Source organism: Fringilla coelebs, assembly GCF_963513975.1.
Source record: "Fringilla coelebs genome assembly, chromosome: 2".
Classification (NCBI taxonomy): domain Eukaryota; kingdom Metazoa; phylum Chordata; class Aves; order Passeriformes; family Fringillidae; genus Fringilla; species Fringilla coelebs.
In genome coordinates, this window is record NC_140029.1 from 95,512,050 (window position 1) to 95,533,697 (window position 21,648).

At 37.9% G+C, this 21,648-nt stretch overlaps 1 protein-coding gene across 1 annotated transcript; it reads left to right on the plus strand.

The window, feature by feature from the left end:
* The first annotated feature begins 112 nt into the window (after window positions 1-112).
* On the plus strand, window positions 113-21,114 carry ATG3 (autophagy related 3). The gene is made up of 12 exons (XM_084226701.1): window positions 113-260; window positions 2,895-2,936; window positions 6,158-6,207; window positions 7,369-7,439; window positions 9,164-9,271; window positions 10,832-10,881; window positions 12,789-12,870; window positions 13,380-13,414; window positions 14,155-14,310; window positions 14,940-15,067; window positions 19,580-19,648; window positions 20,893-21,114. Exons 1-12 carry the CDS (start codon window positions 189-191, stop codon window positions 20,972-20,974), a joined length of 945 nt encoding a protein of 314 aa, XP_084082827.1. The 5' UTR covers window positions 113-188; the 3' UTR covers window positions 20,975-21,114.
* The last annotated feature ends 534 nt before the right edge of the window (window positions 21,115-21,648 follow it).

Sequence of the window (21,648 nt, forward strand, 5' to 3'; positions counted from 1 at the left end):
GCCCCGCCCAGCCCCGCCCAGCCCCGCCCCGCCTTCCCGCCCTGCGCACGCGCACCGTGCGTCGTCACGCGCGTGCGACGGGAGGTGGGGGGAACGTGAGGGGCGGGTCACGTGGGCGGTGGCCGCGGGAGCGCCGTGCCGAGGGTGGGGGTGGCGGCTGCTGTTCGTCTGTCCGTCCGACCGCCGCAATGCAGAACGTCATCAACACGGTGAAGGGGAAGGCTCTGGAGGTGGCCGAGTACCTCACGCCCGTGCTCAAGGTGCCGGTCCTGCGCGGGAGCCGGGATGGGGAGGAGGGGCACCCATGGCCGCCCCCGCCTGCGGGCGCCCTTCCGTGCAGGAGCCCCGGGAGGCGGCTGTCGGTGCCCTTGTCGGCCGGGCCCGAGGAGCTGCGTGGCTGCGGGTCTGGCAGGGCGCGGTGCTGGGCGTGCCGGTGCAGCCATCCCGCACTGGGATGGGGGAATCCCGGCTGGCGCTCACATCCCGCAGAAGGGCAGGCCTCTCGAAGAACAGGTGCTGCTGCTCCTGCTTCTCAAGGAATGACTTAAATGTGTTGCCGTTTTCTGTAGATGTCGCGAAACTTTTGCGTCGCTGTGTGTCCAGGAATTGAAATCCGAGTGTACAGACAGGCTTGAGACTGGTTTCAGGAATTGCGTTGCAATGGTTATTTTGGGTAAAGGGCAACTTTTTCAGCTGACATAAAAAAACCCCAAAACAACAATATTAGCCACACCTTTGTTGTGTGAGCAGGTTTTACATAGCGCAGCTTATTCCTGTGTCAGAATTACAGTATTAATACAAGCCTCTGTGCACCAGCGTAGCTGAGAATAGCAGAAATGAGCCATTGGGTCATTATAAAAGTAGGCAGCACATCTGTTATAGGTCATGTTACAGCATATTTAGGTAGAAACAAATTTATGGTTTTCTCCAGTTGTTATACCACATCCCATTCTCTGACTCTTATTTGCAAACAATTTTTTATATAAGCTGCAAATTTGTAGAAAAGTACTTAACTTGGCAGCAGTTTTTTTCACTACTGATTTTGATGCTTCTGCATGCTTTTGAAAAAAAACCCACTTGTTTATGACAACAGTCTCTCTGCCTGTGACTTTGTGGTTTGACCTTTTATGTGTTTTGCACCCTGCAGCTTACTTCTCTGGGTAGATGGCAGGGTCAATTATTAATTGAACTTGTCCCTCTATGGTGTTTGGGATGCTCTTGTCTGGTCCTAGAGTTGCCCACCAATGTGAAATGTATGGGTTGCAATGAAGTTGTGCCGTGGGAAGGGGAAGTGAGTTGTTCAGTAGTACAGTTGTTGTACAGCTGGTGTAATAGTGGATGAATTCTTGTGTCCAGGAGGATTATTGGGAGGAGGCAGGAGTAGAACCTTCCAAAAATGGAAGGTGTTGATATTGTGTGTATATGTTCCCTTTACAAGGAGGAAATAAATAGTCCAACTTGGTAATTTTTGAAAGAAACAAGACCTGCGTCTCGCACAGTTGAAGAATTTACTTACACAGAAGAATGAGCTATTTGCCCTCAGGAAACAGAGGATGGATATTTTACATGTTTTCCTTCTGTAATTCCAGAGGCACAAGTTTGTGCGTGTTCCCTACTGCTTATGGTTCATTTTGAGGGGAACCAGTAAGTTGTCTCTACTGTGATGTTGCCCAATGTTTGTGTTATTGAGGACTCTCAGTTTTGTAGCAATTGAAATTACTTTGATTTCAGTCACCTGGCATATAGTAATGTTACAGTGTTTGTGGAGCTGCTGTTATCTTTATCTTGTTCTTAAGTGTTTCTTCCTTAGAACTGAGGAAGAAAGACAGTAATCAGTACCTATGAAGCAGGTGTGCTCCTTTCATTTTCTGTAGCACAGGTGGTAGCACACACTGGGGGAAGGAACTCAACCAAGTTTAGCTGGTGCTGCTTTTCTTCAATGTTTTCTTGCTGGTTGAATATGGTGAAGTTGTGGCTGGGAGCAAGACCTGTTCAGTTGATGCTTTTAGTCTAAATAGGGGAAAAAAAATAGGTTCCTTAGGGCAAGAAGTCAGCTGTGCCATGGTTGAAATTGTATTCTCTGTCAAAAGCTGGTTTTGAATAGCTCTAATGCTGGGGAACAGTAGGATACCTTTGTACTTGAGGTTTTTCTGAAGAAACAAACTACCAGAAGTCAAAACATAGTACATTTAGTCTAGATTTGAATATGACACAAGATATGTTATCTTTAAGCTTCATATATGTTGCCTTTAATGCTAAAGTAATTAATTTCTCTTATTCAAAATAAGTCTGGTGTCTGCTCACCGTCTATTCATCTATTCTTTCATCCACAGAACTCCCCACAACAATATGCAAAAACTGAAGCTGTTTCCATGATGAAAGCAGAAAAATGAGCATTAAAAGAGAGTATATTACTAAATCTTTGTATTTAACTTTTTCTACCCCTGAGAAAAGTTGGTTTGGTCTTTCATTCATTACTTAACTGCAAAACCTCATATTGATGCATTGCAGTGCTGTTCATTGCCTAGAACTCTGGAGTCCTTGACAGGATCACTGATTCCAACTGATTTTCTGTTTCTTACTGGCAAACATAGTACTGAGTGCTTCTTCCTTATTGCTATAATTGGCAGTAGCAAAAAACAAAAATTTGTATAGGTGATAATTTTTCATAATACCTCATATTTTGCAACAAGTAATTTTGGGGAGCCTTACTTCCTTGTTTTCTAATGTGAGTTTCCTGTCAGTCATGGCAGAGGTTATCTCCAGGCTGATTCTTGGATCTCTGGACAGAACTAATTGCAAAATGAGAGTAGAGAAGGTGTTTGTCTTTCCAGTAAAGTAGATTGTGTTGATTTGTCAGCAGTTCTCAAAATTTCTAAACTTTTCTCTTGCAGGAGTCCAAGTTTAAAGAAACTGGAGTAATTACACCTGAAGAAGTAAGTATATAGAAACTTAAATTTATTTTAAAAGTAATGATGCATTTTTTAATGCAAAATGACCATGCTAAACAGATAATGTCTTTGCCAATTATTGCTTCCTGAAACAATTTCCACAAAGTGGAATTTCTAAGTGGCCTTTTTTACTCTACAGATTGAAGTAGATCAACGTAATTTCTCCTGAGATGGCATTAGGCATCTGAATGTGGGATGCTTCTTTCCTCTATTATGCTGTGAAAAGATTGTAAAGAAGCTGGGTCAACAGCTCCATTTGTCACGGGAGTTCAGGACTGAATTAGGAATGTATTGGTTTTCAAAATCTCTTCTGAGGAACTTGAAGGGGAGCTTTTATCTTTGAAACAGTCTTTGCTTACCTCTGTTTTTGTTCCTTCCGAGGTTCTGTGAAGATCATTACATATACTTCTACACGCTGTATATCCAGTGATTATTATTTTTCCCTCTTCTTCTCTATAGTCTGGTTTAGGCTGGCTGTATTTTGAATTGCTACCAAGCAGTTGTATTTTTTAAAGAACTTCAATGCAAAGAACCACAGACAGGATTTTTTTCCTGGAACAGTAAGAACGCTGACTGTGTTGAGCTATTTTAATTTCCCCTGTACGCTTTTTCTCATATTGAAGTGCTATTGATCTGCAAATACTTCATCTTTACAGAGTTCTAATAAAACAGTGTCAAGACTGTTAGGTAGAATGAAAGAAAAATGAAACAATAAAAAATCATAAGACGAGATGGAAAAAAAATTGAATAAATGATGACTGATGCAGGTAAATAATGTGGACAGAAGTATTTTTCCTAATAGTGGTGCCTAATATAAAATATATTTTCCTAATATTGGTATTTTTTTGCTGTGTTGCCCTGGCAAGCAAACACTCATTCTCTCCCTCTGACACAGAAGTACCACACAGAAAAAGAGGCTTAGCAACATGGTGTTCTGTTCTGATAACTGTATGTATGTGTGTGTATAAATATTCATATATGTTAAACAATAATACATAGTCTTTATTGTATATAAGCTAGAATAACAGAGAAAGTCTGGACAAATGTTCTACCAATACTTAATCCCTTTGTGGTTTATGGGAGAAGAATTTGCAGTAATATTGTAAGAGAAGGCACCTTCTATAGAACATAGCAAGATCCGCACTGTATTACATGATACAGTTTTTAGCCTTTAAACACCACTAGGAATGTGAATAGTCCATGTTTTCTCTGTCAAGTTAGATGCTGCTGGGATGAATAAATTGGATCCTTCAAAACAGTAGTCAAGGGAACCAGTTACACAGGAAGATTAAATTTTTGGTAAATTTAGATGAAGCCGGAGCATGGACCTGCTGATTGTCTCTTTGACAGTCTTCATATAGGTATGGTTGCCAAAGAAGAATAATGACACTAGGATGTTGTCTTTGAATGAGTTTGGATTTCTTGGGTAATTTAAGCTGTATTTTAGTCTGAGACACTAGCTTGTCTATAGATTTTTGTAGGGTTACTGTGGCTCGCCTCTGAGGATGAATAAATTAAAACTAAAGATGATTCATTAATCAAACTCAGCACCTACTCCCTTTTTTCACTTATCTGTGCACTTGATTTACTTTCAAAATATTCTTGCCTGTCATGAGTTCTTACTAGTTAATACCTCCAAAAGATGACTCCTGTTTTAATCATATGTGTAAATGCAGGGAAATTGTTAAAATCATTCTCTTCAGGACTAGAAATAAGATGTCCTAAAATTGATCTTCTTCCACTTTCCAGTACTGATTCAGATATGAGGTAGCATCAGCACTTGAGAAATGGAAAGTGAAACCAGTGAGGTAATTTTGCTGTCTAAGGTGAAAAAAATGTAGATGAAATTTCAAATGCTGTTGGACTATGTATCTGTCAGACCCACAAACTGCACTGGTTTTTCATCTTTAGTAATATATTCCAACATTGCTGTCACAAACAGAGTTCCAATTCCTTGAGCAGAGAATTTTAAATAATTCTGGAGTTTCATTAATGTTTACTATGAAAGAGATAACGAGTTTTAAAATTTCTGTGTGTACTGGGGGAGTTTGCTGGGTTTTTTTTAAAGGATTCAGTTTTGCTAGAGGTTTCTGTTGAAAATAGGTGAAAGGGAAGCACTTTTGCAGAGATTAGGCCTGTTAATCCGTGTGCAGTGTGCACTGTGGTGTTTTCTGCTGTGCTGATCCGCCTCCCTTTAGAGGACGCGGTGAGGAAATGGCTGTGACCTGCTGCAAGCTTCTTACGTCACACTGCAGCAGCTCCCGGGCAGCTGGGGAGGGTGGTTGTATAAACTGGCGCTTCAAGACAAGAAGGCACCTGTAGCAATAGCTGTGCACCTCATATTCCAAAGGGACTGCTGCAAAGCCCACAAAAATCCCTTGAGTGCAGGCTTGCCTTCCTCAGTTTATGTGTACAAAGACAAGCCCAGAGGGTTAGACTTTGCTGCATGAATTTTGAGTTTGTATACAAGTCTAGCATGACATTGCTGGCGAGTTTAACATGACAGTATCACTTTGAAATAGTAATGCAATTTTATAACATGGTTCATTTTTGATACTAAGAACAAGCAGAGTGAATGTTTTTTAAAACAATTTCTTCAGAACAAAGTTACTGATAAGATTTTTTAGTGTACTAAGTAAGTGGTAATCCATTTTTAGTTTACATCAGTGATCAGCTGTTATAGTGATGGTCATTATATAAAATCTGTGCTATTTATTTCTTTGTTGCAGTTCTCTCACTGATTCAGTGGATTAATGGTCTCGCTTTTCTTACTGCAAAATTGTTTTGAACAAGGAAATTACACAATAATTAAACACTTTTTTTTACATTAAGCTCTTTGTTATCTTTGCAAAAGTTTGAATAGTGGCAAATAAAAATAATTTCATTGTTACAAAGTAAACAGTCTTACTAGGTCCAGGTACTATTTTGGTTCTTACTAGACTGCCAGGTAGTATCACAGCTTTTGAAACACTGAATTTGCTATGGTGCTTAGTAAGCATTTCAGGTGAAGTTGATTTAATCTTTGCATTTTCATGGTTAGCTGAGATATGGGGTTAAAATAATGAATCAATCTGATTGAAACATTTTTTTGATGACACAGTTAATTGGTCAGAGGAATGTGGAACTGAAATACTAATGCTGAAACAAAAATTGAGATTGTTGCCTTTGGCCATATGTAACAGTAATTTTTTTTCCTGCCTTAACAGTTTGTTGCAGCTGGAGACCACTTAGTTCACCACTGTCCTACTTGGCAATGGTAAGGAAAATTTAAAGAATTGTAGAAAGCTAACATTCCTGCCTGTGCTTTGGTGTGTTTCTCTTGGATTTAGCCATACAGTTGTCAGAGCAGAAAGTGTACTTTTCCAGGAAAACTTTTATGATGGCTCTATAGAGCTTACTAATTGCTGTGTAGCAATAGTTGAGATACAGATGTGCTTGGGGAATATTTTTTTGTTTTTCTAAGGTTTTAGGAGAAACAATCTGTTGTATACTGTGAATGCTTTTAGTGCTTAGCTGTAGTAGCAGCATGTCTCCCTGGGTTTGTCTTGGTTATTGAAAGAGCAAAGGCCATGTGCAACTGGAATTGCCAGGCAGTGGCTGTAAATGGTGTATTTTGACAAGCATTTGTTAATAAATGTATTCAAGTTAGCCCACGGCAGTTCACTTTGTGCAGTGTTTGCCTTTAGAAAAATCCCTTCTGTTTAGTGTACAGTAAGGGTACAAATAAGGTGCTTCCTTATGTTTTACTGGTGTCTTGCATTATGAAACTGTTCCTAAATGAGCATTGTCTGTGCAGTTGGTATCATCAGGGTCTTGGCTCCGTACTGAGCCTCGAATTGTCGAAGGAAAAATTACTATGTTTGAATCGTTGTTTCCCTGCCCTTTTGCCACCTCCTTCAGAGAAAACATGATGTTGAGTCTGGCAGCAGTTTGGGATGGGCTATTTAGAATGTTACTCTTACTGCAAACCAAAAACCACTAAAGGTGAAAGCAAATGCTTGAGTAATGTGAAATTAAGAGTACTTAAGCACAAGTGACTATGGACAGATTTTGTATTTATAGAGGTCTATTTCTTGCTTTTGTGAAGCTGCTTTCTTCAGGTGTTTGCTACTTTGCTGTTGCTGATCCTAGAAAATTTTATATAGAATAGATTATTCTGTCAACCCATCTTTGCTTGGCCATCTCAAGGTGAATAGTTTTTTGAGGCATAAAATGGTTTTGATCTCAGAACAGTTAGGGGTGGCCAAGCTTTCTAACACCATACCAAATGTATGTAGGGAAGAGTAAAGTCATAGCAAACCAATTCTGAGAATAGGTCAAGAGGATTATATAAAATGTTCTTGACACAACATGAAAATAGAAGGGTTATTTTGTTTGCAGGTTATCAAATTCTCAAATGGTGCACTTCATTTTACAGGGCTTCAGGAGAAGAACTAAAAGTCAAAGCTTATCTGCCAACAGACAAACAGTTTCTGGTAACTAAAAATGGTAAGCCTGAAATTTAAATTTAAGTGTTTTTAGAATTGACAGTATGGTTGACTGTGCTGTCAACTCTACCCATTGTATTGATAGGGAAAGCAAATACCTCATATTTCGGATGCTCTGGCTTTGCAATATTAAAGAAGTTTTTCCTGCACTCCTTAATTATTTTTCTTAGATCACTTTATAATAGAGCTTTATATGAGACATAAAGCTTGCCTTGATGAAGTATAAATGAACTTGAAACATTATTAACCTCTTTGTCTGTCTTTGCTTCAGCTCATGTTCAGTGTCTAAAATGAAGATATGTTTATTTTCCTCATTCCTTTGGAAACTCAGGCTATTAAAGAGTTCTCAAAATGTTTTTCATAGTGACACTGATACTTCTAATTCAAGTATGTAGTTAATGTCAATGCCCTTGTCAATTAGAATCATATAAATAACAATCTTGAATTAATTTATTTCAGCTTCACAGTTGTGTTTATATAGTACATGTGGTGACGACTTTTTAATGGATGAGAAGGATAACATTTTGGCACAACTATGGGGAAATCTTTCAGATTTGGTATCAAAATGTGTCAAAGCTATTAGATGAAGCATTAGCACTAAGAAAGCCTGAGGACATTTTTGCCTGCAGAGGATTGTATTATATACTTGTATTTTCCTTGCTGGCTTTTGGAATCTTGCAGTGCACTATCATGTGAAAATTGCTACAGTAGTGTTGGGCGTTCTCCTGACATGGGCCTCATGGTTTGATAGCCAGCTGATCTGCTTTGTTTCTTTTCCTGCCACGTAGTGAGCTTCCTTGTTGCTCTGATCCTCTTGATCACATTGCAGAATAATGTTCTTCCTGCTGCTGGTGTCACATTAGCCTCCCACCTGAATAAAAGTTGTGGGCTGTAGTTGAGACGGGGAACCATCCTACAGACCTCATTTGAGAAGTCTTTGGATAATTTCACTTTGATTTCACACCTCTTTTATCCCTTTCTGAAAGGTTAAAGAGCAGTTTTCAAATGCTGCACTTCATGCAGCAGGTCTATTTTTCTCCATGTTAATAGAAAAGGAAGGAGCATTTTCTACATAGTGCTTGTTTGCACTATTGGAAAATGCCTGCTTTGCCTTGATCAGATAGTCAATCTTTCTTTGACTATTTCCTGAAAACATTATCTAAATCTCTATTTCAATGGGTCTGTAATGCATATGATAGAAGTTATTCTTAATATCACACGAATTCTGATCTTCTAAACTTCTAGATGTTAAATTATAATTAAACATACCTAATTGCATAAGTAGCTACTGCAAACTTTTAGCACAATTCGAAAACCTAAATGAGTTTGGAAAACTGATGAAAATCGAGGCAAAGTTGTCCTTAGTTGTTTTCCAGTATGAAGAAAACTTACAGGTTCTCTCCAGTTGTTAGCAAATGAGAAATTATTTCTTTTCTAATCCTTAAGAGATTGGATGAAACTGCTCTAATACTTAACAGAAAGATGAGCTTCTAAAGTTACAGCAATCATTGTATTTTACATTGAGTAAAATATGTGGTACAGCATATCAACATATTTTTGGAAGTTCATACTTTTGCATTTGAAATACAGCCTTAGGATTCCTTAAATAGGGATATCTGAAAGATTGCCGCATTTTAGAAGGCCTTGTAGGACAATATCATGCTCCAGTCTGCTTTTGTATAAGAATTACTGACTGCATTATTTTTGTTTTGTCATTTTTTGTAGTGCCATGCTATAAAAGGTGTAAGCAGATGGAGTACTCAGACGAGCAGGAAGCAATTATAGAAGAAGATGATGGTGATGGGGGATGGGTAGACACTTTTCACAATGCAGGTATTCAAGGTCTTGCTGCAGGCTTCGCATTTGGCAATCTGATTTTCAGTTTCCACTCTTAGAAAGCAAAATCTTTCTTAAATACACGTCTGTATAGCAGTATGTAGTCTGGAGGAAATTAAGTTACATTATCAGCTACCCACCTGATTGGTACACAGTGTGTAACTGTGTGGCTGTATATGCTTGAAACAGGCTCCTTTTCAGAGATGATAAAGTTCTAGGAAATCATTTTAAAATATGAGCTGTGTAGTGACTCATTCCTTAGTAAGGAAATCCTGTGATAATGATGTTCATTTAAATTGTGGATGCTGTACTAAAAAGAAATATGTTAAGTACAGAGATGAGAGTGGGAGATGATCCTATTTTACAATAAGGCCTTAAATGAGCTTGTGTTTATAAAGGAGTCTAAAAAATACTGCTTATATTAATCCATCTCACTGGCTTTTCTAGCACAATGTCTTAAAAATACTTCTGTTTTTTTCTAATTGGCAATTATATTAGTTTTAATCTGTTTCATGATGTTCTATCATATGTCAATACAATTCTGTCCCCCAGTGATGTTTTGTCCACCATTTCCAAAAGTACTCCTCTAAGTTTTTACTTTCTTTGGTGTAAATTTTTTTGCTGTAGTGTGGAGAAAGTTCTCTAAGTAGTTTGCCGGGGTGGGGAGAAAAAGGGTTGGAGATGATGCCTTTTTTTTCTGTAGACATACAGTTTTCATCATTGGCAATACTTAAAGGTATCATAGTTCATAATGTAATGCCCCAAACCAAAGAAATAATTTGGAAGAGCTTTGTCATGTCCTTGAATTAAGTGTGCAGTATCCATCCCTGCTGTGAATAGACACCTCTGCCAGGTTTTTCCTTTTAGAGTTGACTGGTTTGGGCACCATACAGTACAGCACAGCTGTAACACCCTGGCTAAAACTTGCCAGGTTTCTAAATGCTGTCAAATGAGATAGAACCTGTTTCTACATTTGAAGAGTTAATCAGATAAATGTACTCTGTCAAAGGAGAATCTTGGCTTGTATCCCAAAAGGCATTGTGTGAGAACTGCAGTAAGTCTAGAAAGCTAATGGAGAGGATCTCAAGATTGTACACTTCTGTGATTTGGGGTGGTTTTATACCCCCAGTTCTCCTCAGCTAAAAGCACTGAGTGCTGTGCTACATTTTGCTTTGTCGTTGCTTTCAGGAAGCTCAGAAATATTTATAAATGCCTGCCTTTTTCGTGAAGTTGAGTTTCATTGCACTCATTGATGTGAGTGCCTCTCCTGAATTCACTTTTATGCAAAAAGACCTTAAAATAGAAGTCCAAATCTCACGGAGTTCCATCATGGATTTTTTAAGACATGGCACATCTGTGATGTGGCGCTCTCTGTTACTGAGGTGGTTTGCTTAGGGATGTCCAGTACTGAATGAACAGCCTCTCGCATATCAGGGTTGTTGACATGTGACTTGGAAAGATGAGACACTGCTTTTGAAATCCTTGCAAACTCTTTCTGTGCTGTTCTCTAACCAAGAACAAAGCTTTTTTAACACAAAATTCCTGTTCAATTTACAGGTATAGTGGGTGCAACAGAAGCAGTTAAGGAGATCACACTAGACAGTAAGGTACTTGTTTCTAAATTTTTCTGTTGTTTTATTACAGACCTGAAAATAATAGTAGTTATACCAGTGTCAGTCTAGTACTCTTGTACTCCCTGTGAAAGATTAAATTATACTTTGTCATTAATTGTTTTGCAGATTTACATTGACCCTCAGAGCCTGTGATATTGGTCTAAGCATGTGCATCTCCTTATTGCTATGTTTATTGAGGCATTTGTCTTTTTGAAATGTCTTCAGCCAGTGTGCTTCTGTGCCAGGCTTCTACAAACTGAAAATTAAATTTTCTTTACGCTGATGTAACACATTTGTGTTCCAAGACATTAGTGTTTGGAAATCCAATGTAAAGAAATTTTTATGTGGAAAAATATTGTAGGAATGTAAAGTATTTCTTTGTGATCTTCAACTATAGCAAGCAGACTTTTAGCACATTGGTCCAGTTTGACAGGTTTATGCCCTTCAGTTTAGAAGAACTTTACTTGTTTAAATGTATACATGTTATGAAGTCCCCAGTTTCTGCATGTTTCCAAAAAGTCACTTCAGCAGGAAACAGACCTGAAACTTAATTCCTCAGGAAGTACTTGAAATGCAAATATATTGGCTAACGTGGTTAAAAAACATGAAGAAAGTCACAGAGACACAAAATGCTTTTAAAGTTGAATTTGTATGGGGAGTTCTGTCTGTGGGCATCCAAAAAGCTTTGGATTCTAAAATTAAGGGGAAAAAATGGGCTGCCCTATGCTGCTGCATAATTATAAACAGCTCAAAATGCTATTGATTTGATGGACAGTGAAGTGCAGGTATTCCAAATGACTTTGCTGAATATAGTAAAATACTGCTTTTTTACAAGTCAGTAAAATGAGGGTGGAAGAAATACTCAAGGAATAACTAAAGTTGATCACTTTTTCTGCAAAACACAATACTTGCAGAATGTTACTTTGATTCATAACTGCTGTTGTGTGTTTTGCATTGGATTTTATTTCTATTGTGTGTAGAAAAACTTGCTTGCTTGCGGGTCCAATCCAGGAGGACAACTCTTTCCTGCTGATGTTCTGTTTGACAATGCACTTTGTCACTTAGTTTCTTACTGGTTTTGGTGGTTTGGGCTTTTTAAATGAAAAATCAGCCATCTCATGCTCAGAATTAGATGAGCTTCTAACTGTAGCAGTTATTAGGAGTATTCTCCTAAAATCTTTATGAAATCTCTGTAAATTAAGACGTTTACTTTCTGAATTTCTTTGGAGTTGTCCATTGGATTCTATGCTATGCAAGGCCCAACAGTTACCTGCCGGCTTGTATTTGTTTCTGTTGGACTGTATTTCTTGCATCGCAGAATTATATTAAAATGTGATACCTTTTATGACTCTCTTGTATTTTAAAACAATTATGGGAGAGGGCTCACAGTCTGTGAAACTGGGTGACACTTTTCATCATATAATAGAGTTTATGTAGTCCCGCAAAGAGGAGGGGATTGGACTTGATCATCCTTACGGGTCCCTTCCTTGAGATATTTTATGATAACTGCTGCACAGTTAGCTGTGGGTTAGAACTTTAAAAAATCTTAACCTATGTGTTTAGTCTTAGCTGTTTAGTTATTGCCTTTCATTTGAGATAGGTGAATCTCTTGATTTTTTAACATCATGGTTGCTTTTCTTTGTTTAGGAATTAAATAATTCCAGATTGCAAAGTCAATGGAAAACTTTTAAAATTGATTTTTAATGTCATACTAGGACTTTGAAACAAGGATGAGTTATTAAGCAAATATTTGAGTTCAGTGTAGTCCTCCTTAATATTTCAGAAGTTATTCTGGCTCACTGAATGTGTTGACTGGACTTAACACCTTCAATTTTTTGGGGCTGTTAGGCTATGTAGATGCAGCAGTCATTAAAGCAGTATTTTCAATTTAACTTCTAAAGGATAATATAAAAATACCAGAGTGTTCAGCATCTTGTGAAGATGATGACGAGGAAGATGAAGGAGAAGCTGCAGACATGGAAGGTATTTCCTTAACTTGGGTGGGACATATTTTATTTCAGGTATTTAACTAAAGCTGTACACTCTAAAACACCAGTCATTCTTTGCAAGGAATTCATGCTGAAAAATTTCAGTAGACCTGTGCTCTTTAGCATCCTTTGTATGGTTTTATTGATGCATGTTTACTCTAACCTGTGTGCCAAAAACCTGACTGAATGTTAGTGATTGGAAAACTGTGTAGCAGAACAGATCTAAGTATAAATTAGGGATTTAGCACAGCTTCCTTCCAGCCTTGTACCTAGACTTAAACTCAATCTGCCTATATAAAATCACTGAAATATAGCTCCACCTACTTACTGTAGTCTTGGTCAAATTTGTGTTTAAAAAGGGATAGTCTGGTTTGGGGATTGGGAAGGTTATGTGAAAAAATTCTTTAGATACGTGTAGATTTTTTTTTAAGTAGTTGTTTATGAATGACGAATATAATGACTGGCTACAAGCTGAACATAGAATTTTATGGGTCTTCTTTTCAGAGTATGAAGAAAGTGGGCTATTGGAGACAGATGATGTGAGTGAACAGTTCTCTATCTTGCCTGTTACAGTATAAGCACAAACAAAACAAAAATAATGATAAATGGCTGAAATAACAAGCTTATGAGTAGTAGGGTTACTGAGCTTGGATTCCTATGGATTTGTCTCTTGCCAATCTACTGCATTAACTTGAACCCTTGGTCCTCACAGATTTTTCCCACAGACATTTTCCTTGGTTTTGCTAATCCTTTTTGCTCTGCTTGTACACACAGCGCTGTATTAATGAGACGTTAAAAAACACAGTGGTGGTTCTTGGGGCTTACACAGGGAGGATGAGTGGCCTGTAGGTTCAGTCGATAACACCAATCCATCAGACTTTTATAGAGAAAACAGAAGGCCTCATTATTTGTGGTACTATGTTAAGGTCTTCATGAACCTGCACAAACTGAGACCTTTGCCTTCTGAATTTCATTGGAATTGTCTGTTGTTTGTGAAAGAAGGTAGGGAGTGTAACGACATAGCTGCCTACTTCCTTAAGAAATTAGACCTTTTTTGAAAAGTAAAAAAAAAATCCCCAAAAATAAAACAAAAAATACTTTTTGGGGGAGAAACTGATGCTCCTGATTTAGAAATAGAAACAAACCATAAGTTAGGGGTTTTTTGTGCCCACTTAAGAACATTATTAAAAGTTTTACAGTTTTACATAACTACTTAGGATGGGAAAGAAGGGAACTCAAGCGAGATTATTCTAATCTTGTTATTTTTACCTTGAACCAGGCAACGCTTGACACACGACAGATTGTAGAAGCTAACAAAACTAAAGTTGATGTTGGAGGGGAAGATGCTATTCTACAGACTAGAACCTATGACCTCTACATCACTTATGACAAATATTACCAAACTCCAAGGCTCTGGTTATTTGGATATGATGAGGTATATCTATTCTGGGGTTTTTTTCCTACTTCTCTGAAATTAGGCTCACTGTATTAAATAGGCTATTTTGTTGCTTATTCACAATAGAAGTGTAAAGGAAAAAATGGTGAGAAGACCATTAAGCAATATAGGCTTGTAGGCAGGACTTATATTGTACTTGCAACAAGTTGGAACAATTCACTGAAAACTGCACATGATAACTGAACACATTTTGAAGAAAGCCACTGGTGTTTTTGTTAGCACTGTAGAACTGGTAATTACCCCAGTAAACTTGGTCAAGTAAGCAGGTATGTCTTTTCATCTCCTTCAGAAAGAAAGGAATATATTAATAGTTCTTCCCTTTAATCCCTAGGTTTCTTGAGTTAAAGTTGGGTAGTGCCCACTGCTCAAATACAAAGGTGGTAACCTAGTTGGTTGTTAAATACTTTGACTACACCACTCAAAGGAAAATCTGTGCAGTACTATTTTTATACCATATGGATTTTAACACAGTTCTTTCACTGTACCTTCAGAACCTTTATGTTTTAGATGCCTGTAATTTATGGGGCATCATCTGTTACTGATGTTAAGAAGAAGCAAGGTTGTTTGTTAGTAACGCTTTTGTTCTCGTGTTCCTTGTTCCTCTCTAGCAGCGGCAGCCTTTAACAGTAGAGCATATGTATGAAGATATTAGTCAAGATCACGTAAAAAAAACAGTGACCATTGAAAACCATCCTCATCTTCCTCCACCTCCCATGTGTTCAGTTCATCCATGCAGGTAAGTCTTTGTTTCTGGTCTGATACAGCCTGCAGATACAAGCCACTTTGCTGGTCTTGTTAAGGATTTTTTTCAGGTCTTCTAGACATATTTCTACAATTGGCTGCTGTAGTGGTCTCTTAGCTTCTGAGGCAGTATGAAAGGAAGGGATCAGCAGTTCTCTGAGTTCTTTCCAGTGCTCACTGCAGCATGTTCCGCAGTTAGCACCGTCTTCTCTGATCAACTTGCTTTTTTAACTCATCCTCCCTATGTACTCCAGGAGGTGGCAGACTACCAGAATTCCATGAAATAAAGTTTTATCCTTTTGTCTACTTTTTGGGGAGAGTACAGGTACAGTGTATACTTTTGACAGGTGAAAAAGCTATTTGAACATTAAATAGCAGTTTCTTATTTTATGCTCCCCTTTAAATTTTGCACTGATTAATAGAGAGCCTGTGGTTGTCATACCAAAGTATTTGTTGAGCACAACTGCAAAACACAGTTGTTTTTTTGAGTATTTAATGTTCCATTTTCCATGCTTCTCACCCAAGACATAAGGAGCCTGTAGTTCGACTTGCTGCCCAGATATTTTTCTAGGTCTTTGAAAGGTGCATCTTGTCTTAAATGTAGGCCCTAACAACTTTTTAGGTGTCTTAGTGATACAGAGCCAGTATTTGAAACAGTGTAATTCCTTTTGACAGTATGAAGTTCATGGAGGTACAAGTTTGGGCTTTTACCTTTTTAGAAAAGATATTCCTTGTATGATTGCATATGTTTAAAAGAAAAAAATATAGAGTTCAGATTTCCAGTTTAAGTTTAATTTCCTTTGACTTAAACACTTAGGCTATCCATGTCACTAGCTGAGTGTCAAATAATCAACTTGTTGGCAAGCTTGTGGTCATTTCCACAGACTCAAAGCATTCTTTGAACTCTAAGCTTCTGGATTAGCATTTATTTGTTCCAGCATCTTTATTGAGCATATGCTATATAATAGGGAGGAGAACCAGGTAGATCTTTGGTTTGAATCCAGTAAGGTCATCTTATGATTTGTACCTTCTATGAACATTACCAGTCTTAATCTCAACCTGTTAGTGACTTTGACTGTCTTATTGTTTGCTGTCTGTCTAAAGGATTTTGGACAAAAAATGGATGCATTTTTTCGTGCAACTATTGTTTTTACTGGTGTGTCAAGTGGGAGGAATGTAGGAGGTCTTAACAGACTGGCTGGGAAGATGATTAATAGGAGAAAAGGAAGAAAAAAATCCTGAAGCCAAAGTTTAATTTACTTTGTGTTTGCTGGAAGCTTTGCCAGTAAATTGTTTGGGAAGAAGCTCCTGTTGATGTGTATTTGGAGGGCACTCCAAGAACAAAGATGCAGAGATATTTCAGCATGATAGCCCTCACTGACTAGGTAGAACTGTGGGGTTTATACTGGGCTGTGGCTGCAATTTTATCTGCTTAGTTTTAGTTATTACTCTGCAGAGGTGTTAGCAGTGCACTGCTAATCTGTGAATTTAGGTTTAGTCTTTTCACAGGTGAGAGCCCTGTGGTCATGTTTTCACTTCCTCTGAAGCCAGTGAAGTGCCAGTTCCTTTGTTATAGAATCTACATTTATGCTTGAAGGAATGGTTTACATCCTGAGACTTGTTTCAGCTTTAGGCATGAAAGAGATGATTGATAGTGAAGTGAAACAGGTCGGTTGTTAGTCTTTAAAATGGAGGAAACAGTCGCCCTTCTCAAAAAGTGATGGCATGGATCTGCAACTGCTTAACACTGGAAAGAATTTAAAAGGTAGTGTTGAGGCTGTGAAGAAAGAGACTAACAGCATATCTAAAATGGAGGTTTTAAGAATGTTTTCTTACTTTCCAAGTAAGCTGTTCTATTTTTTTCAAATTGGTAGTGCTAACAGCTAAGAAGGTCTGGGCTTCTGGATAAAAACCAGTAGCCAAACTGTTGCTTTGTTTTTAATTCAACTAGGAGTTATGAGTCTTTAGTTATATGTGCTGCTGTTGCTTCCCATCATGTTATAGAAATTGGGTAATGTAGGATATTTGTATGATTCCAAACATTTTTATTGCAATGTGTATATCCTCATGTTAGGTGTCAGAGAAAGGAAAGAAACAGCCGTCGGATGCCGCTGTAAGCTGCTTGAGATGGCTTTTATTTTGAGTAGTTAGTGAAAATTTTTCATCTTACAGCTCTTGTGTAAGCTGTAGTTCTTGTCAGCATTTTTATGGTACTGGGAGGAACATAGTCAACTTCCTTATTAATTGCTGTAAGCTGCTTTAATCATGAATCTCAGCTTTTTCTTTGTGAGCTCTGAAGGGACTATCAAACAGGTTAACTACTAAACACATTTACAATTAAATCATAATGACTTGCACCAATTCCAAGGACTTATTTATCTCCATTTCAGAATAGTGATAGACTTCCGAACTCTTTTTGCTTCTAATGTACTCAAAATATCTGCGGGGAAAGATTTCTAGATAGCAGGATATTTTAGCTTACATTTCTTCAAAAGTTATTTATTTCCTTTGTAGTGTATTTATATATTTTATGTTCATTCCTCCAAGTTTTCTTACAGAAGGAGGCTGAAAACAAGAAACAAACTTATGAAGTTTATAAAGCACCTGCAAAGCTTTTCATGAGTAACTGTATGACAGTTAGAATGACCACTACTCTGTGGCCATTATAGAATTTGAGGTACCGGAGTAGTTCTTAGAAAACAAAAAACATCAGATGTCATTAAGATGGATGAAATTGATTCAGAATGCTGTTAAGGACTTCTAATAGCTGCATGGTGAGCTGTATTCTGTGCCAGTAAAAAAAAAGTCCACAGTTATGCATAAGGTCAAAACCTAAGTTTTGGCAGTGGCCAGCTTCCTACAGAGAAGCAGCTGGCCTTGGCACCTGAAATGGCACGTGTTCCTCAGGGCATCGTGGGGATCCAGAATTGGAATCAGCTCTGAGGGTTAGTTGACTTGCACAGACCAGCAGTAAATGACAAATGCTGACCTTTAATATTTCCCCAGACTTGCATGTTCCTGTTAACAGTGTGTCTTGGTAACTTTGCAACAGCTTCCTTCCTTGTTTGCAGCCACTGGCAGCATGATTAACTTTGGAGGTAATTACTAAATGCCAGCTGCTCGTCAGCTACTTAGATTGACATACTGGTATCAAGACACAGTCAGAAAATTATGCAGACTCTGCTTCCCACTCATCCTTCTTTTCAGTTGGCACTTTGGTTGTTTGGGGAGGGGTATTTTAAACTATTGCTGCTCACTTACCTGCAGTGCTGTGTAGATGGACACCCATAGCCCTTATTATGTCACTGGTGAAGATTACCTGCAGAATCCTCTATTTAAAGCAAGTTTGAAGTATAGATAAAAGTAAGATCAATTATACAACCTGGGAGTTTGTTTTAAAGGCACATAAATAAAACATAATTTAACATACAGTAGTTCTCCCCTCTGATTTGATATGTTCTTCATCCCTTAGTATATGGGATACAAGAACTGCCTTGAACACAAGAACATTAATTCCAAATTGTAACTGGTCATTAAAAGTTTTGAAGTCTTTATCATTAAGGATATTCCAAACTATACAGACCAGTTATAGCACTCAGCACTGAGTGATCTGTTCTAGTTAACTGCTCATTGGGCAAGGAGGGTTTTAGACTAGATGATGACCAGTCTTTTCCAGCCCTGGCTGTTCTGTAATTTTGTGTTGCATTCCCAGGACCAGCTTTGTGCACAAATATTGTGTGGCTCATAATAGGTCTGGGATGTCACTGATGAGAATGTGAAAACTCAGTGAGCTGAGAAGTATTTATCTTTCCCTGTAGTGCTTTACAATAATAGAGTTACAGGAAAGAATAAACTAGCTTAGAAACTGTTGATTTGCTATAGAACCCAAGTTACCACCAGAGAAAGTTTCCATACCCTTAACCATTTTTAGAGCGGTAGTTCTGAATTTATGCAGGGTTGATTTAATCCACCTTTCCTAGGAAGCTATTAAGTGTTTTAGTGTTTTAGTTTTCTTCAAGCTTTACAAGTTTGAGTGCAGCGGAGGCAGCTAAAAATGATACAGCATTTTCTAGACATCATCTTCAGGGGCGTCTGGAAAGTTCTGGTGGCTGCTGATCAGTATTACCTTCTAGGGACTTACCTAGGGGCTTTATTGGCATTTAGCAATTAAAAGTTATACTGGTGTCAAGCAGTATGCATTGGCTCTCATGGCACTCTGCGTCAGGGCATACAACACTTGACATCCTGCATTGAACCACATGGTAGCTTACAGCATTTTTGGCTTTCTGTGGGAATGTCAGGAGCTGTTAGATAATGTTACATTGATCACTTAATGTTAATTTTCAGTTACTGTTGCTCTTTTACTTTCTCAGTAAACTGAAAATTTCATCTTGCTGCTTCTGAACCTAATGGTCCAAAACTATTTAATTTGCACAAAACCTATTCATCCTGATGAAGAGGGAGTTGCATCTTCCTTAAAATGTTTTGGTTCTGATCTGTTTTTCAGGCATGCAGAAGTCATGAAGAAAATAATCGAGACTGTTGCAGAAGGTGGGGGAGAACTTGGAGTTCACATGTATCCTTTTTCATTATTACACAGATTCTTGGACACTTCTTGCAGTGTAAGGTCTGTTATCTCCAAGTTCATAAGCTGAAGCACAATCATGTGTGAAAGCAGTGAATAGCTGCTTGGGGTAGCACTGGCTGGAGTTCTGGGATGAGCTCCTTTGTGCAAACAGACTCCATTAAATTTTTGGGGGAACATGAGGTGGTATATGGCAGGAGCAATGGGGAAGGCAGGTAGGTTTGAAGGGACAGGATTGAGCCCTTGTTTGTAAAGGTGTGAAGGAGGTAGCTGTGAGTATGCAATGGAGATGCCAGTGTAGGAGGGTGAGACTGTAGGTTCACAGACTCCATCCAGAGTGTAATCACTGCTTAGTAGAGGAGCTTTTGTATTAGATTGTAATCTGAAATTAGTTTCTGAAAGGTTTAGAGGTCCCACTATTCTCTATTCGGCATCTTGGTAAAACAACGTTGCTAACAAAAAGCAATGAAAATCACTTAAACCACTCTGAACATCAATATCAAATGCCTCACAATTAAAATTTTCTTTCAGGAAGCTGAGTGATCTTAGTTATGCTTTGTAGTAATCAATAGTATACTTTCTGACTGGAGCAACCTCTGTGATAAAAGCAAGTGTGTCCTTTAAAAATAGTGTTCTTTGCTGCTGTAGGGCAAATAAGCAGGAATTACTGAGCAGCTAAAGGTCTTGAATCAGTAAAATTCTCATTTACTTTATGAGTTGAGACTTGCTCAATTTGTGCAACAAGGAGCTGGAACTGAACTGGAAAATAACTTGTCTGTCATGGTTGTTCAAGTCTCCTAGTCCTCAATAGTTGCAGGTAGCTTTTTTTTTCCCAAGTTTTTCATGGAGTTTTTTTTTTTTTTAATTACTTAACAAATTGGGGCATTTTTAACATTTCTTTACTCATTTTCATACATCTTCTGTTTGTGAAGAAATGGTCTGTGTGACTGTTTTGTCAAAACTGTTGGGTTTACTTACATCCAGTACCAATGTAACTTAGTAGTCAATTGAAAGTAGTGATTCCTATTAAATTTTCAGTTTCCTATCTGCCTCTTTCCCACATGGACAGGGACTTTAGGTTGTAATTATTCAATATACTCCAGACTGCAAATTCATACCCAACATGCATTTGAAAGTGACATATACAAGAGAATTCTTCTCTGCAAAGAATGTGACTTCTGTTTTGTTTTGCTGGATTTCTAGCTATTGTACATTTTCCTTAATAAGAAACTCAGGTACCTTCTTATTTTCTTGAAATTTGTACAGGCGGTCATTCCAACGATAGAATATGACTACACAAGGCACTTTACGATGTAACTAAAATAAGAGATGTGTTCCTCTAATTATCAAATCTTTTTTTAAATAACCCATCCATGTGACTTATACAACATTATACACAATTTCTGTAACTAATCTTTTATCAACTTGATGCATTAAAATAAAATGTTCCATTACCAGCCTTTTTAATAAAAATCTCTGTGTGTAATATAAATAAATCACTTTCATTCCAGCACAGATGCTGCACTAAGAGGTGGGATTTTTTTTCTCCATAACTCCTTTATTTCCTTCCATGAGATTATTTTCATGTATGTTAGAAACTGAAATCTACTTTTGTAGTAGAAGCCTAAAAGTTTTGTCTTTCTTGCTGATTCCTAAAAATGTACATTTTTTTATTTTTTCCCCTGCCATTTAAATTCACTTGGGAGCTTCGGGGAGGGATTTTTTTCCAGCTATGAATGGTTGTATTTCCTCTAGCTGGAGGAATATTTTAAAAGATGAAAAAAAAAGCGATTGTCTTGTCAAGAAAGTCTGACTATAGCTTTAGCAAGTAACTGTAACTAACCAGTCTTTGAAAGGTGATTTACACTTGAGCAACACTAGAGATGGAATATTTGAGGAGACAGAGGAGGGATATTCATTATGTGGTCTGTTTCTCTTGTAATAAAGAACAGTCTTATTGACAAAAATACAGCTTGAGGGTAAAGGAAAAG